General features: G+C 41.3%; 1 protein-coding gene across 3 annotated transcripts in view; it reads left to right on the top strand.

The window, feature by feature from the left end:
* The window catches only part of DAB1 (DAB adaptor protein 1), a 195,579-nt gene that overhangs the window by 133,511 nt on the left and 46,789 nt on the right, over nt 1-15,279 (top strand). For all 3 annotated transcript variants that reach the window (XM_090146727.1, XM_090146730.1, XM_090146728.1), the window contains 2 exons: nt 7,670-7,809; nt 9,596-9,694. In XM_090146727.1, coding sequence (XP_090002853.1) covers nt 7,670-7,809; nt 9,596-9,694 — 239 coding nt within the window. The remainder of the gene's footprint in view (nt 1-7,669; nt 7,810-9,595; nt 9,695-15,279) is intronic.

Here is a 15,279-nt window from a genome sequence, read left to right as displayed (position 1 = left end):
TAGTTACAGTCTAATTAAAATTGTTCTTGCAAATCATATTCTTAAAGTCAGATACGGGTAGATCCTTAACAGGGACTTGGGTTTTTTTGGTTCCTGTAGGATTAAAGAGAATCAGGTGAAATCAGAAGCTCTGCAAATCTTGCTGCCTCTTTGCACACAAAAATGTTCATTTAGAGGCTGATTTTAAAAGATTTTTTTTTTTTTTTTTAACTGGTTTTGGCCACATTTCAGCTGTCACCGGGAAGTTTGGAAGAAGAGGCAATTGCAATGCACATTACACTTCCACCACCGGTTCAGATTTGGTTGGGAAATGACACCTGGTTTCTCAGCACCTTTTGAAATGGCCTCTCCTTGCTGCTCTGAAGTTCCTTTATGGGAATGTTTGGCAGCAGCTTCTGTCTGCTGGCTGCTTTGGTTGGCCATATAAGTGCAGCCATGATGTGTCCCTTTCTTTTCAAAGCATCTGGGCTTTTACTACACACCTGTAAAACTGTTTGCTTGTTAACACTAATTAAAAATTACTGTAAAATCGATCACAGCAACGCAGAGATGGAGCAAATATTTTCAGTCACCTTTAATCAAAGTTGTTTGTCCCAGAAAGATGCAGTTCCACACTGAGATGGGTAAGGGATGAACTGGTTGATGACCCTGTGTTCCCAAGGGCTACATTTACTTGACATTTTGATGTCTACTTGATTTAAACATTTGCCTGAGCTTGAAACACTCTGTGAACAAAGTTGGTGAGCTGTGTTCTGCATTTTAAGAAAGAAAAGCCACAGAAAACTCTCTTCTCCCATCCCCTGTAGTTGTGCTGCAATCCTAATTTTTATTCTCAATTACTTAAGCAGAAAATGGACCACCAACTTCTCCTGGCTTCACTTTTGTCCATTCCCTAGAGCTCGCTGAGCAAGGCTACTACCTCAAAATGAAGTTTTATTGCAGTGTCGTATTTCAGTTTATAGCAGGGGTTTTAGTTGCTTCTGCAGCCTGTGGAAAGGCACCTTACAAAATGGCTTTTGGAGATTTATGAAGACTTGCACAGCATGGAGGCTGAAAGGAAGTTTAATTACATTCAGCTTTTGGTCATTTCTGTGTCTGACGATGTGCCCATACGCTGTCATCTCAAAGACCATCTGAGAAAATAAAATTGATCAGTGAGCCTTCTGGCTAAATCTAAAACGAGTGCTTTGTCATCTGCCCATGGAGCGTGTGTGCTCAGTCACTGTCAGCTCCAGCGTGCTTACCCCAACCTTTCTAGCATTGAGATTTGTCCAAAAGTTTAATCAAACGTTATTTTATTCCGAGGCCTTCTCTGTAAATAATTGAATTCTTCTCTTGACGTATTCACATGTAATTCCTTGCACTATAAAGAAATAATTTAATCTATTCCACTCAACCATTTTGCTTTGGAGACGGTAAAATGTCCATCTTGTTTTGTACTAGCTCGTGTAGATACAGCACGTTAAGATAAAAACTGGGCAGGCACAGTTGCTGTCACCTTGTGAATGACATCTCTGCTCATAAAGCTCTGATCAGAGACGGCAAATACTATGGAAACATCTTATTTATTTATATAGTCAACTTGGTTCTGCGAGTGGGGCTGTGTAGGTGTCTTTGAGTACTGTAATTCACAGGCTAATGGTGCCAGGAGCCATAAAGTCTCTCAGTTGGAGGTTACAGTGAATAGCAGTGCTGAACAATTGGGAAATACTGCTGAGATGATAGTCTGAGCGATGATTGAGTTTTCCTGGAGAGCCCTTATCTGTGTTTAAAATTGTAGGCAATGTTTTTAAATTTAACCGTAATAGGAGTTCATTGAGCTTGTAGAGTGGTTTCCATTTCACCTCTTTAAATGGTTTGTCATTTTCCCCAAAAATATTCTCTGTGTTTGCACTTGAGACAGATGTTTGCTTTGCTGTTGAAATTGGGCATTTTACCTTTTCCTGAGTGGAAGCACCAGCAGAGCAGCAGGGAGGTTTCCCCCTCCTTGCCCAATGAGGAGGTTTGTGGGTCCCACCAGCACTGCCAGACAAGGCAGCTCACAGGAGGAGGTGGGATTCTGAACAGAAGGAAGCTTAAAAGCTAGCTTGATGAGGCTTTATGTTCTTATACCTTGCAACATCACTTTCTTAATGAAATACTTCCCAGGAGGGTTCCGAAGTTGTCCCTTCAGTGTTAGCTAGGCAACATAAAACTAGAATCATAGAATCTTCAAGGTTGGAAAAGGCCTTCAAGATCCACAAGCCCAACTGATCCCACTGTGCCCATTGACCACATTCCCTCAGTGCCACATCCCCATGGTTCTGAAACACCTCCAGGGATGGTGACCACACCATGGGAAGCAGTGCATCACTGCTCTTTTGGAAAACAAGTACTGCATTCCAGGTACTGCAGACCTTTAACAATATCACTCTAGAATGGTGAAAGGACAAGTTTCCCTCCATCACGTTCAGCTTGCATTGCAACCAAGAGTTTTCTACAGGATTCTACATAGAAAAGAGGTACTTTAGATGGGAGGAGGATTTGGGCATGTATTTGTTTAGTTTAAACATCCTATGTAGAATTGCTGCTGTCTGTTCCATTGTGAAGAAACAGTTGTGTTCCCGAGGTTCTGCGATCTCACCATCAAGTCCCAGTTTCTTTTTGGGTGCTGTGCATTGGAACTGTGGTTCTGTGCAACCATTGAGAATAATGTGCCATCAAGGAGAGGGGCCTGTCTGAGCTGCTCATGGCTCTTTTGTGAACTGCTTCTCAGTGGCTGCTATACTGAAAGGTACATATAATTATGTGTGAATATTTTCTCTTTAACACCTACTTATGCGCTTTTTTTTTTTTTCCCCTCTTCCTGGGGAAATCTGTAGTTGATTAAAATTACCATGAATTTTCTTAGGTAATTGCTACCAAATGAAGCTGCGTGCAGTGTGCGTATGCATATGTGCAAATACAAAGAAGTACGGATAAATATATAGATGTGGAAATAGGGGCACAGCTAATGGGAAACATCTCTCACTAAGCAATTAATTCACGGCTCTCCAGCCCGTGCCATGTCTTGGAGGTCACTCTGCACTGCAGTGTTTTGTGTTCTCCTCTGCACCGGTGCTATAAAAATGCTAATTGTCCCCGTGAAGATGTAGGCTGTTTATAAGCATGGGTGTGATTGTTTTGCAACCCTGTGAGATCTAAGGTGGTGTTATTTCAGGTTTATAATTTGAATGTGTGATGAATACAACTTTGACAGTTTATTAGTTAGAAAAGGAAAAAAAAAAAAAAAAAATAGCAGACACTGGTGTGTCGTTCTTCAGCGAATTGATTGCCAGGAGCATGTTATTGACTTTGGTGATAATATCATTATATATTTTACGGTCATAAAATCAAGAAATTCAGATTATACCCTGAGGGCTTCACACATTTAAATAAAGGATATAGCCATTTCCAGGGCTATTGGTTTAGATTGCTGGATGCTGTGAAGAATACGTAGTATGTTAGAAGAGCGTGCAGGAAAAGCAACAGTGCACTTATGGCTGCGATGCCCTGCTTTATTTTCTTTTTCTGCCTGTGAAATACCCTTACTTACAAGTCTCCTGGGTTGCTCAACACGTTGGCATATTACTGCACTGCTGGCTCAATGCTCTGTGGGGCTGAGAGCTGTTACAGCCTGGTCCTGGACTTGTATTGAGGTGAAGGTGAGTCATCTTCAGGCACTCTGCCCAGGCTGCTCAGAGCTGGACTTTCTGCCTCATTTTCCTCTTGGACTACATAAGAGGGCTTTGAGAACTACTTTACAGTCACATCTTGGGGTTGAGTGTTCTTGAGGCACTTAGGTTGAGTACTTTGGGTTTGGGGTTCGAGTCTGTCTGTAGCTTGGTGAAGGCATCTTAAGGGCATATTGCCTTGGATGAAAATGATTGAATATATTTAAAACCTCATTTATTACTTTTACGATAGATTTATTGAGATCTATAAAGTTCCCTAAACCTGCTGCAATGGGAAGCCTAAACCAGCTGCCAACACAGGGCCACATTGCATCACAGCACTCTGGGGATTTGTGGTGCTCTTAGGACTGCACAAATCCAAGTGCAAAGCTGCAACCCTGCAGCAAAGGCCATGTTTGCTCCTTAGCAGGGAGTGGCTGTGGCTGGAATATGTGTGGCTTCAAGGGGAGCAGTGGCACATAGAGGAGTAGATACAATAATCTCCCAGACATTTACATTTAAAGCGCCTCTGAGGATCACAAATCCATACGCTGCAAACAAAACATTTATTTGCCTATGTCAACAGTGGCATGCTTACTAATTAAAAGTCATTACCTTTCTAAATTGAGTTTGTGTGACACTGTTGTTAGTGTTCTTTTTGCTTTTGCATTCATTTCTCAGTGCAGGGCCTGAGCATCGATTCTGGTTTCCTTCTGGATGGTAAGATGCTTGTGTTTGGTTGCAAACAAGTGCCTGGGATGTTTGGTTCATGAAAAGCTATATGTGAAGGAGTTTGAGAGCAGCTCATTGGACAATAACCATTGGTCTTGAAGGTAATGAAGTGTAACCCATTTTAGAATGGGTTAATGATACTGGTCATCTGATGAAGATCCCTTCCTGTACAGGGGATGGTGGGCAACTGAGGTGCACATGAACTTATCACCCATTGTGGCTTCCATAAGTGTGTGGGTCTGCATACTCAAAAAAAATAAAAAGCACCCTAAAGTGGAAACCTGAGGAAATACACGTTTATAGAAATAAGTATCTCTCATTAAACACATGTTCTAATTTTGCTCTGTTGTCTAGTAAGGAATGGTGGAAAGCTTTCCAGTGCAAACTGCAGCACCAGGATTTGGAAAGCCATTGTGAATGTGGATGGAGGAGATGTGGCCATACAGCGAGGAGAGGGACAAGTTGCAGATGGCTGGTTTGTAACAGAGGGCAGCACGTATGTGCATCTCTATGCTTTACGTGGGACATATGCTTAAGGGTCTTTATGGCTGAATTTGTAGTCTCTAGTAATTTGCAGTTTCCACCACAGTTTAAAATATCGACATCGTTTTCAGGTTGATGATTTTTCCAGTCATTTATCCCCCAAACCACTCTATCCTACTTAATCTGGGTCATAATTAACACGAGGCTTGTGCGTAGGCAAACACAGCCATACGTTGTGTTTGAATGGGCTATTAATGTCATAGATTTACTTTCATTCTGAAAAATAGATCATAGGTTGGAATAAGTACAAATGTTCAAATAACTGGGTGAATGCACGCTCGTTATCATGACTCAGGAAACACTCTGCAATGCTTACGTGCACAGAGTCCCAGCAATATTACTATTAGCTAACAGCTGCCTTCTGCTATAATGAAGACGTAAGGCTGAAAATTATTGGCAAGAAAGCTGGTGGATTTGAATTTTATTTACTGCGAATCAACAGGATATCTTTGCAAGTGTAGGAGACATACGGGAAAAGTCCACTGTGATCGTTGTAGTTTGTCGTGCCTCCAGATGTTCTCCCTCCTGCCCAACATTGGGGGCTGAAAGAGGAAAGGGTTTTTTCATCAATTCTGGCTGGCAGTGCCAACATCTGCCTGGGCGTTCCCCCGAGACGAGCTGTTAACGTTACTTCAAGCTTCAGATTTATCATTCGTGCCTCATTTGTGGGGTTCTGTTTCTTTCTTTTATTTAGTTATTTATTCTTTAAATGCCATGTGAGAGCATGAAGTTTCAACCTGCTGTTTATTTCCTTTTGAGGGAGCAGGAGTGAGAATAAATCAAAGGAGACAGTCGGGTGGCCCCTGAACTAGCACAGCATCCCTTCTCAGCTGCCTTATTTTTAGGAATTACAAATAAGGCATCAAGACATTGCTCTGGGCAGATCCTTGTCATTGAATGAAATGGTATTTGTGTGCTCAAACACACTCAAAGACCTCAACATGCTTAAAATAGCACGTTTAACAAACATTTCGCCCTTTCTTAGTTCACAGCATGGACTGTGCTGTGTGCTGGGTGAAGGAGAGACAAATGAAGCTCTTCATTTGGAAGTATTCTTTCTTGGTCATGTATGCTATCTATCCTTTCCCATGGTGAGATGGTAGAAATTTCAGTGCCATAGCTTTGTGCCAGGTTTCTTCATCCTTTTTGGTGCGTGTGTAAAGCTCGCAAAGGTGACCTGCTGGCAAAGATTTTTTTAATATAAATGCAAAACAAAAGAGCTTTTTCCTCCTAACTTTGTCCTACTTATCAAAAACTATTTGTGCTAAAGCAGATTTTATTAATTTTTTGTTGCTGTTGTTGTTCCTTTGAGTACTATTTTTTCTGTGCTTCAATCTGACTGTCCAATTAGGAATAAGTTTGAAGAACGTTTGGGGCCCAAATTCTCAAATGCAGTTGTCTAAAACTAGACTTACCTATGGATAGCTGTCTCTAGCTTCTTGTTCCTCTTTTACAATACCTAGAAGTACAAGGTGAGCTCTGTGGCTGGAGCTCCTCACTGCTGGCAGTATGAATTTATACAACATTGTGTTTGGACCAAGTATTTGGCCTCCTTCAATCCCTGGAGGCATTCAAGGCCAGGCTGGATGTGGCTCTGGGCAGCCTGGTCTGGTGTTTGCAGAAAGCAGGGGGTTGAAACTAAATGATCATTGTGGTCCTTTTCAACCCAGAAAATTCTATGATTCAGGTATTTTGCTGGAATCCACTGAGGGCCAAAAATGTCCAGTTCTTCAGGATGTCCCAGTTCTGTTTGCTTGTTTGTGCTGTGGGTATTTGCCTTTAGCTGCTTGCTTGCTTGCAATTATTTACAGCTCGCTGCTGCTTTTTGTTTCAGATTCTAGCACAAAAATCCAAAGACAGCAGACAAAAACATCTTTAGGAAGACTGATCACACAAAATAAACCCCTCTGCAAACACTTGCTAGGGTTGAGGATCCAAAGCTTGATAAGTGCTCATATTCCTACAGTCAGAATGCCTTTCATGCGTCGCTGTAGTGCCGTGGTTGTGAACTCAGTCTGGTCTGCACATAGTAGTTTATGTATGCTGACCCTATCAGCGCTGTGCTTTATTAACCTGTGATTGCTTTTTTATTAAGAAACATCTCATGCCATTTTTTAGCTTCTCAGGTTGAGCGTGTGAGAGCCAGCGCTGCTAGTGATGGCCCTTTGTATCGTGTCTGCCAACAGAAAGAATAGAACAAGGAGCTGGTGTTTATTGTGTGGGTTTTAGAGCGGCCGTATTCTTTAAGGAAATAACATCGTTTGTTTTTTTATTATTGAAATGATAATAGCCTGAGTATTGCTGATACGGTTAGATAAGTTATAATGCGAGGGAATAGCAGCACGTTTCTGTTAGAGTTTTGTCTGCAAAATGAAGAATTCTCAAGTGTATCGGGATTAAAACAACCCGGGAAGATCAGAAGTGTTCAGATTTGTCAGGTCTGATTCGGGCTTATCTCTTATTTCCGTAAACCTAATTTGTGTGCAAATTTTGTGCAGGAGATTTTGTATGGCAACAATTCCACTGTGAATTCGTGTGAGGCGGTAAGGTCAAAAGGTTTTATTGAACTTGTACGTTTTCTTCTAATTTTATTCAAATGTTCGCACGTTGAGGTAGGAGCTGGATCTGATTTACTACTTAATTGGGAGTTTTTATTCATTTATTTGCCTGCAAATGTCACTGTTTCCCTTATGTCTTTTCAGGTCAGGATCGCAGTGAAGCCACTTTAATAAAGAGGTTTAAAGGTGACGGTGTCCGATACAAAGCAAAGCTGATTGGGATCGATGAGGTTTCAGCCGCACGGGGAGACAAGTTATGCCAGGACTCCATGATGAAGCTCAAGGTGCAGTGCAACCTTCAATGTTTAATGTTAGGGGAGGCATGGGGAGAGCATTTCAGCTTGAACTTTTGCTCATTTTCCATTCGTGACACCGAGTCACGCTCTTGGTTAATTATGTATTGAAATCAGTCAATTTTACATGAACTCCTGGCTGGTACTGCTTATCCCAGTTTAATTTTAATACACTGTCTCAAAGTTCAGTAGTTATTCATGATTGACACCGCTGCAATTTGTCCACAAATTGCAAACAACACAGCTGCAAATTGAGTGGTTTTATTATGCAAAAGGAGAGGTGAAAGAATATAAGGAATAATAATACATCAGATTGTTGTGTATGACAATGTTAATGAACTCCAGCCTTCCCTTTAACCATTACCTTCTGCTGGGGCGGGCAGGAAGAGGGGAATAAAGGTGTGGGCTGTAAGGTTCAGATATGGAACAGCGGGGTTAAGGAGTTACAAAGTAAGGAGGTTGGACCCTGAGAGGACAGAGAATAGGTTCCAGTCCTGTGGAGCAGACAAGTGTAGGTGGTTGTTCATGTATAAGCAGCAAAGGGTGGCACGCATCTTATCCTGCAACAATTGAAAAGAGAGATGTGGTCAGTAATTTAGAAATCAAGAATTGAGTGGTTCAAAAAGATGCACTACAGACTTAACCATGGCTGCCACAGTATTTCTGTCTTTCTGATGGCTTACTGGATATTTCACAGCATTCCATAGTTCCTAGTAGCAATCAGGGAGATTTGGCACTGTCCTGCTGGGCAAGCCTTTGCATTTCTCTCCTCCATGGAATATTATTTCCACACCTCCAAGATGCCAGAGACTCATTTGTGTAATGGTGAAATGGTTCTGAGCAGTATTTTGAGATGATGGAGCATTAGAAGTTCATGTCGGTATGTAAGGCAGCATTACAAGTTGGGAGTACCAGAAACCTAGTGTGTAACAGCAGGAGTTCTAAGGTCAGGAATCATTTTTGAGATGTCTTTTGACAAGTCAGTTGATCTCTTTTATATCCGTGTCTATGCAAGGGAAACGCTGACCTCTAGTAGGCCTCGAAACATTTTGGAACTGCTGAGCATTTTTATTTGCTGTTTAATTTGCTTAATGTTTCATCTTACATACTGTTACTGATTAAGGCAGCAGGGCTCCCGAGAAGGTGGAGATGGGGTTTCTTTTATGGTTAGGCTGTGGAAGTGTAATGTATGAGTTGTGTATCAGCAAGTTCACTTACAAAGGAAAAGCCAGAGATCATGAGCAAAACTAACCCTGTATACCAGGTTTGGTTTTTTTTACAGTAGAGGTGTAGTTTGCTGCTTCTTCTGTAAAGAAACTCAGTTTGCTTACTCCAGATAAGTGTGTACCCATGAATGAGCTTAAGTCATGGGAATTTTTTCCCCACTGATTGTTCATTATGGGTTTTGTTGTATTTCTTACCTTAAAAAAAAAAAAAAAAAAAAGCAATAAAAAGAGAAAACAGAATGGCTTACAGCTGGAAAAAGCGCACTAGAAATGACCTTCAACTTTCAAGAAAACAAATTTCACAGAGGATTAGCTAATATAGGGATTGAAAGTGGGAGCACGGTTTGCAGTGATCTCTGGTTAGCATAAAAGGGATGCGGTGCCTTTAGAAAAGGGAAAAGACCAAAAGTAAAGGGGTACTGTTCCTGGAGAGCCCTTAAGTATTCTTGGAAAAGTGATGAATTGTCAACATACGCTTTGCTGTGGGCACCTGTCAGAAAACAAAACCAGGAGAATAATGAAACCAGCCCAAGTGTTTTTTGTTTCAATAGGGGATTGTTGCTGCGGCTCGTTCGAAAGGAGAGCATAAACAAAAAATCTTCTTAACAGTCTCCTTTGGTGGAATCAAAATCTTCGACGAAAAGACAGGGGTAAGTAAAACAGCCACACAGTGGCACAAAATTGAATCTCTTCATGGATGTTCCTTTAAAAGCGTTTCCTCGCTGGGCAGTAATATCTCACCAGTGGAGGCACACATAAAACTTCTGACAAGCTTGATAAAGGGTTATCATATATCAGAACAAGCCATTAGATGACTGAGTTGTAAAGTGTAGCATGGGGATGTGGTTTATTGTAAAGCTTTGTCCTGGCTACTTCTGCAGAACAATTTACTTGAGTACATGAATGCTCCTTATGTGCATCAACACTTGCAGCGTTGAGGCCAGAAAGTGGCAAGGAGAGATTTGTTTTCCTTCTCCCAGACCCCAGAATTGCTTCTTGGAAACACCAGCAGTCCATTTGCAGGCTGGTAATGTCACCCTTATGGGCTTCCTCATCCAGCGTGTGCCCAGCCCACCACTCCTCCAGGTGCTGCTTTAGGCTGCTCAGCAGCAGAGGGCAAACGACTTCTGAGAGTCTTTTGGCAAAGGTTTAGGATTGAGATTGGCTTGGATTGGGCTACGTGTGACATGGGAAGCTGAGGTGAGTTGTGGGCAAAGCCAGCTGAGTGAAGCTTGTTCTCCCAATGGAAAAGATGAAGGGTAGCAGGAGCTGCACACGCCTTGTTGGGTTTTGCAGAATAATTTGAGTTGGAGGGACCTTTTCCTTCATCTGTTTGATGTCCAGCAGGCCATGTGAGTTACCATTGTGCCTTGGCTAACAATACACAGAAATCCAAGAGCCGCTGCTGCTGCAGTCTACAGCTATCCCATAGTTTAGATTACGGTTGTTTGTAGCTTCAGTGTCAGTAACCCAGGCAAGAGATCTATTAAATCTATGATTCTATGATAAGCAGCAACATCGGTCTTTTGTAAGATATGCAGTAAACGTGAGAATTGGTGTATTTTAAACATGATCATTAGAAAAAATATGTATATTGTATGGGATCCAAGGTCTATGGTGTATTTTACTTTGGGGATGCACTTTGAGGCTGCCAAGCAGCCACTTTCCTGGCAGCATTGGGTCAAGCAAGATGCAGACTACACTGTCTGGTGCAGTTTTTGCCACAGAATTAACATGTTTGGTTATTTTTAACTGCTTTGAAAGAAGAAAGCTAAGCAAAACATTATACTACTTAGATATAAAGGCACAACACACAAACTGTTTTAATCCTAATTAAGAAGATTTTTATAGCAGTTTAAGCTCTGCCTTGAATTTTAAAAGGCTCTTGATTTAATCTTTTGAAAGATTAACTATTTAACACGATGCCAGAAATAAAACCCTACTGATGATAGATGAAATTATCTTTGCCAGTTAATTTATATTATTAGAAAATCAATGTCATTGAGCTCACTGATACATAATACAAGTAGTTAGTAATGAAGAGCTCGTTTGGAATGTGCTGTGTACTGCATGTGTAAAGTAATCATATAAAAGCAGTGTTTAAGAGAACATTGCTGAGATTACAGCCTGTGCCTAGAAGATGGGAAGTGTCAGAATTGGGGCTGGCAGAGCAGTCGTGGTTGAGTCCTCCAGCATGTAGACATTACAATAGTATTTAACTACATGATGGCATAGCTTCTTTTTTTCTTTTGTCACAGAATACCAGCTTCATTCAGTGCATGGAGCAAAGTTTTCACTCCACAAACGATATATCACTGTTTTGTTTTCTTTTTCTCTTGTATGCAGACAGGTGCCTCACCACACCCCATGCAAAGGGCAATAAGGCAGCTGTTACTTTCCTTTTAGTCTCGGGAACATAAAAAAGAAGAAGGAGGCAGACCTGCTGTCCTGTGGCACTTATCTCTGAGTGTTTCACAAATGTTGGATTTATTTTCATAAAAGCAGCACTGAGAAAAGGGATGCCTTTAGAAATAAAGCTGTCGCTCAGCCAGATTGCCTCTCCTGCAGCATTCCTGCTCGCTCACATCTGCAGCTGGCGAGGTGGGGACATGACAAGTCTCCTTCGAAGATTTCATAACTCTGACACCCTGTACTCTAAATCTGACATAACTATATCATCCTCATAGCAGCTCTGTCACTCACTCACTGAGCCATAGACGGAAAGCTTTAAATCCACCTTCCAGATGTCTGCCCCTGAGCTGCCGGAGTGATGTACGGGACTATTGGGTTGTCACTTTTGAAATAGGACTGTGACAAAGGGATGTGGGGTGCTTTCTCCGGCAGGTTTAACGTGACTTTTTGAAAGCAGGAGCGTCGTGCTTTTCATTTCCATGCTTTTAAAAGCTGGCTTGCGTGGACTTCATTGCCAGCTCCTCACAGTCACCGTACCATCAGCTGCATCCTCAGACAAAATAAGTTCAGTGCAATTAGGCAGTGATAATCTCGTTCTCAATGTGGAGGTGAAAGGGAGAATCTCCAGCAGGTGAAACTGGATGTGTGTGTTTGCTCCCCTGGGAAGGAAAGGAAAGGGGACTGCAAAAAGGTCACAGTTTGCACCCACAGATCTGATGGCCACATAAGAGTCTGTAAAGTTTGGAGTCCGATGCTCAGATCTGTGCAACAGGGAATAAAATATGCCCTTAATATGTAACAGCCTGGGTAATCTTGCATTTGCTTTCTCCTTTCACTGCCCTCCAGCCCCCTGCCAAGGCTTCTTCCCTGTGTTTTTCTGCAATTTTGGGATTCCCAGAATGCTGTTTTGGGTCACAGTGCTCTTTTATTGTTTGTTTAGAAAGGCTGCCTACCTCTCTAGGATGCCCTTTCCTAGCTGTTATCATTAGCTATTGGTGTCATGTCTTCCACAACGGCAGTCTGATGAGATATGAAAGAGAGAAAAATATTCTGAAAAAATATAGGCTTCTCTGTGTTTGCTATCTTGTGTGCTACTATTGGATTTTAATTTATCACAATAAAAAATCAATTTGTAGCTCAAAACTAGCAAATTTTTAAAAATTGGCAATGTCATAGCTGACTTCATACAGATGACTTAGGAGAATTGCTCCATAATTCATTACAGATGAAGGGCTGCAGTCGGGCTATTCCTGAAAATCATAAGCATGATTTTCTTCTCCTGCACTTTATAGCTCTAATAGGTTCCAGGCCTAATATTCATCAAAAAATATTGATTTTAATCATACCATTTTTCCAGCCGTCAGGAATACTGCCCTTTGAGTAAATTTATCCATGAAGGAGGCTAGGTTGAAAATGGAATAATATTTGGCAAGATTTTATTTAAGAAGGCTACAAAGGAGGATTTGCTGTGAGTTTGCACCGTAGAGATGAGGCAGTGTAATGCATCTTCAGCACTGCGAAAGCAACAAAATCCTGAACTCCACATAGCAGGATATGCAAATTTTTTAAAGGCCCATCATTGTTCATTAGCTATTTATGAGTATTATTTTGTTAATCACACACATCAGGCTATCTTGCTGTGATAGCTTAGTAATGCTTCATTAGACACGCATGACTAATATGGTCTCCTTAAAGAGGCTGTAATTGTCTCATTGTTTATTAATGTTACAATAAATCTTTGTTTACTGTAGGTTAGTTTCCAAAATGTGTTTAAAAACAATACTTTAATTGTATAAAATAGTAAGGAAACCATTTTCTTCTAAATTCATGTTACGAGGTATACTTTTGCATTCACGCTCTAACTGCAAAATCCCATTGATGTTAATGGAAAGCCCAGACTCTGTGAAAGAGAAATATGACAAAGGCAAAAATATACTGTTAAGCTTTAAGTCAGGAATTATTTCTGTTAAAGTAAAATTCTGTGTCAGCTCAGGGATAGACAGATTACCTGAATACACCACAATATCTATCTCTATACAAACTATTATTACTGGTGAAATACCCAGATTCTTCTGTCATCCAAAAAGCGTGGTAGACCTGAACCAGTACCTCATTTGTCTGAAACAGCATAAACTATGGATTGTAACCCAGTCTATTAAGATGCCAACCGTTTCACCCACCCCGCTTATTTTGTCACCCAAAGAGTGAGTTTCATTTCCATGATTTCTTAGGCACTTTGGAGAGGTTAGTTGCTCAGTGACACCGACCCATATCTTGATGAAAATACAGGGCTTGGCCACAGCCTGTGTTATAAAATTCCTCTGTTACATGCTGCAAAGAAGTATTGCAGCGTGGTGCTCATGTTTTATGAATTTAATCCATAGCCATTTTCTTCAGGCTTTCAGTATGAAGCTGAGAAGGGGAAGTGGTGTGTGTACATCGTGTTGGCCATCTACTCTCACTCTTCTTCCTGCTGGCATCAGCTAGTTCTCTTCTGATGAGTTTATGTTACAGCTGTGACATGACCCAATCACGGGGTTAGATTTCTACATCTTGCCCATCTTCCTGACCTTTTAAGCTCTCTCGACCTTCTGCTGCAGAGGCTGCTGAGGCTTCTGTAAAGCATTTTCCAGGTTGATCAGGGGCTATGACAGTTTTGTGTCTGATATCCCCAGTATTGGGTACTCTTCTCCATTTGATGAGAACAACAGTGTTAATTATGCTGATAAATTGCTAACAGGACAGCTAAAGTTGGCTGAAAGAAAATTTTAGCAAGATGAAAATTCTCACTGTTGGCTGAAGGTACCTCATTTAAAATGTACCAAAGGTACTTCTTGACTTTACTGGAAATCTGTTGGTTCTGGCATCTTTGACCAGAAATCGAGGTATGGTTATGGATCTCTAATTACTCCTTGAAACACATGTGCTGGAGCAGATGAAATGTCAAACTGTCAAGTCTCTCTCACTGAGCATCTCCGAATATTTAAAAATAGAAATAAAGGAAGGAATTCTTTTTTATCTGCTTCGTACTTGCTCTGCAGTGAGCTGCAGAGATGGTAATGATTAGCTCATCATCTTGTGTTTGCTGGAACATGGTGATGTGCAGAAAGTTGTGAAGGTTCCCTCCTGGAGCCCTCTCTGGATCCAGGACAGAACATGCGAAGATAAGCTTTCATCCCTTTCATTTCTTTAAAATTGGTCTTCCCAAAATCCCTGTGGCCTCTTTGTGGCTGGTCGCATTGGCATCGTTTTTAAGTCCTTCCTCCTGGCCTCCATGTCTCTCGTCTTTGGAATCTAATCCTGTGCTTCTCATTTCACTCTGTGTCCTGCAGTTTTCATCTGATATTCCCTGCACTCTGTCCTGATCCATTTTTTTTTCCCTCCTGCTATGTTTTAATCAATATTATTTCCTTTGCAAATAGGAATGTGGTTATTGTGTGATGCCAAGTGATTCCAGTGCTGAGTGTTGACCTGCCTGCCAGCCCTCTCCTCCTACTTTTACCCATCAGTTCAAGCTTAGCAGGGCTGAAACAAGCATTTTAATCCCGATTCCCAAAGGTCTCCCACTGACCTCCTTTCTGAGTTCTGAGGAAAGCATCAGCACCATCTATTATTCAGCCTGTAAGCTCTGCAGCCTTTTTGACACAACCTTGTTTTCGATTGCCACATCCAGGGTAACTCCAGATCTTTCAGATTCCTCATAACTGCTTGGAAATACAGCACTTACTGTCATGCTTTCAGTTAAAACACAGTTCTGCCTCTCTTCATCTTACGTCTCAATTGTTATCCTTTTCTCTATCCTTGACAATTGACTTTTATTTTT

Source organism: Phasianus colchicus, chromosome 9 (genome assembly GCF_987193195.1).
Source record: "Phasianus colchicus chromosome 9, bPhaCol1.hap1.1, whole genome shotgun sequence".
Lineage (NCBI taxonomy): Eukaryota > Metazoa > Chordata > Aves > Galliformes > Phasianidae > Phasianus > Phasianus colchicus.
This window is presented reverse-complemented; position numbering and strand designations above follow the sequence as displayed.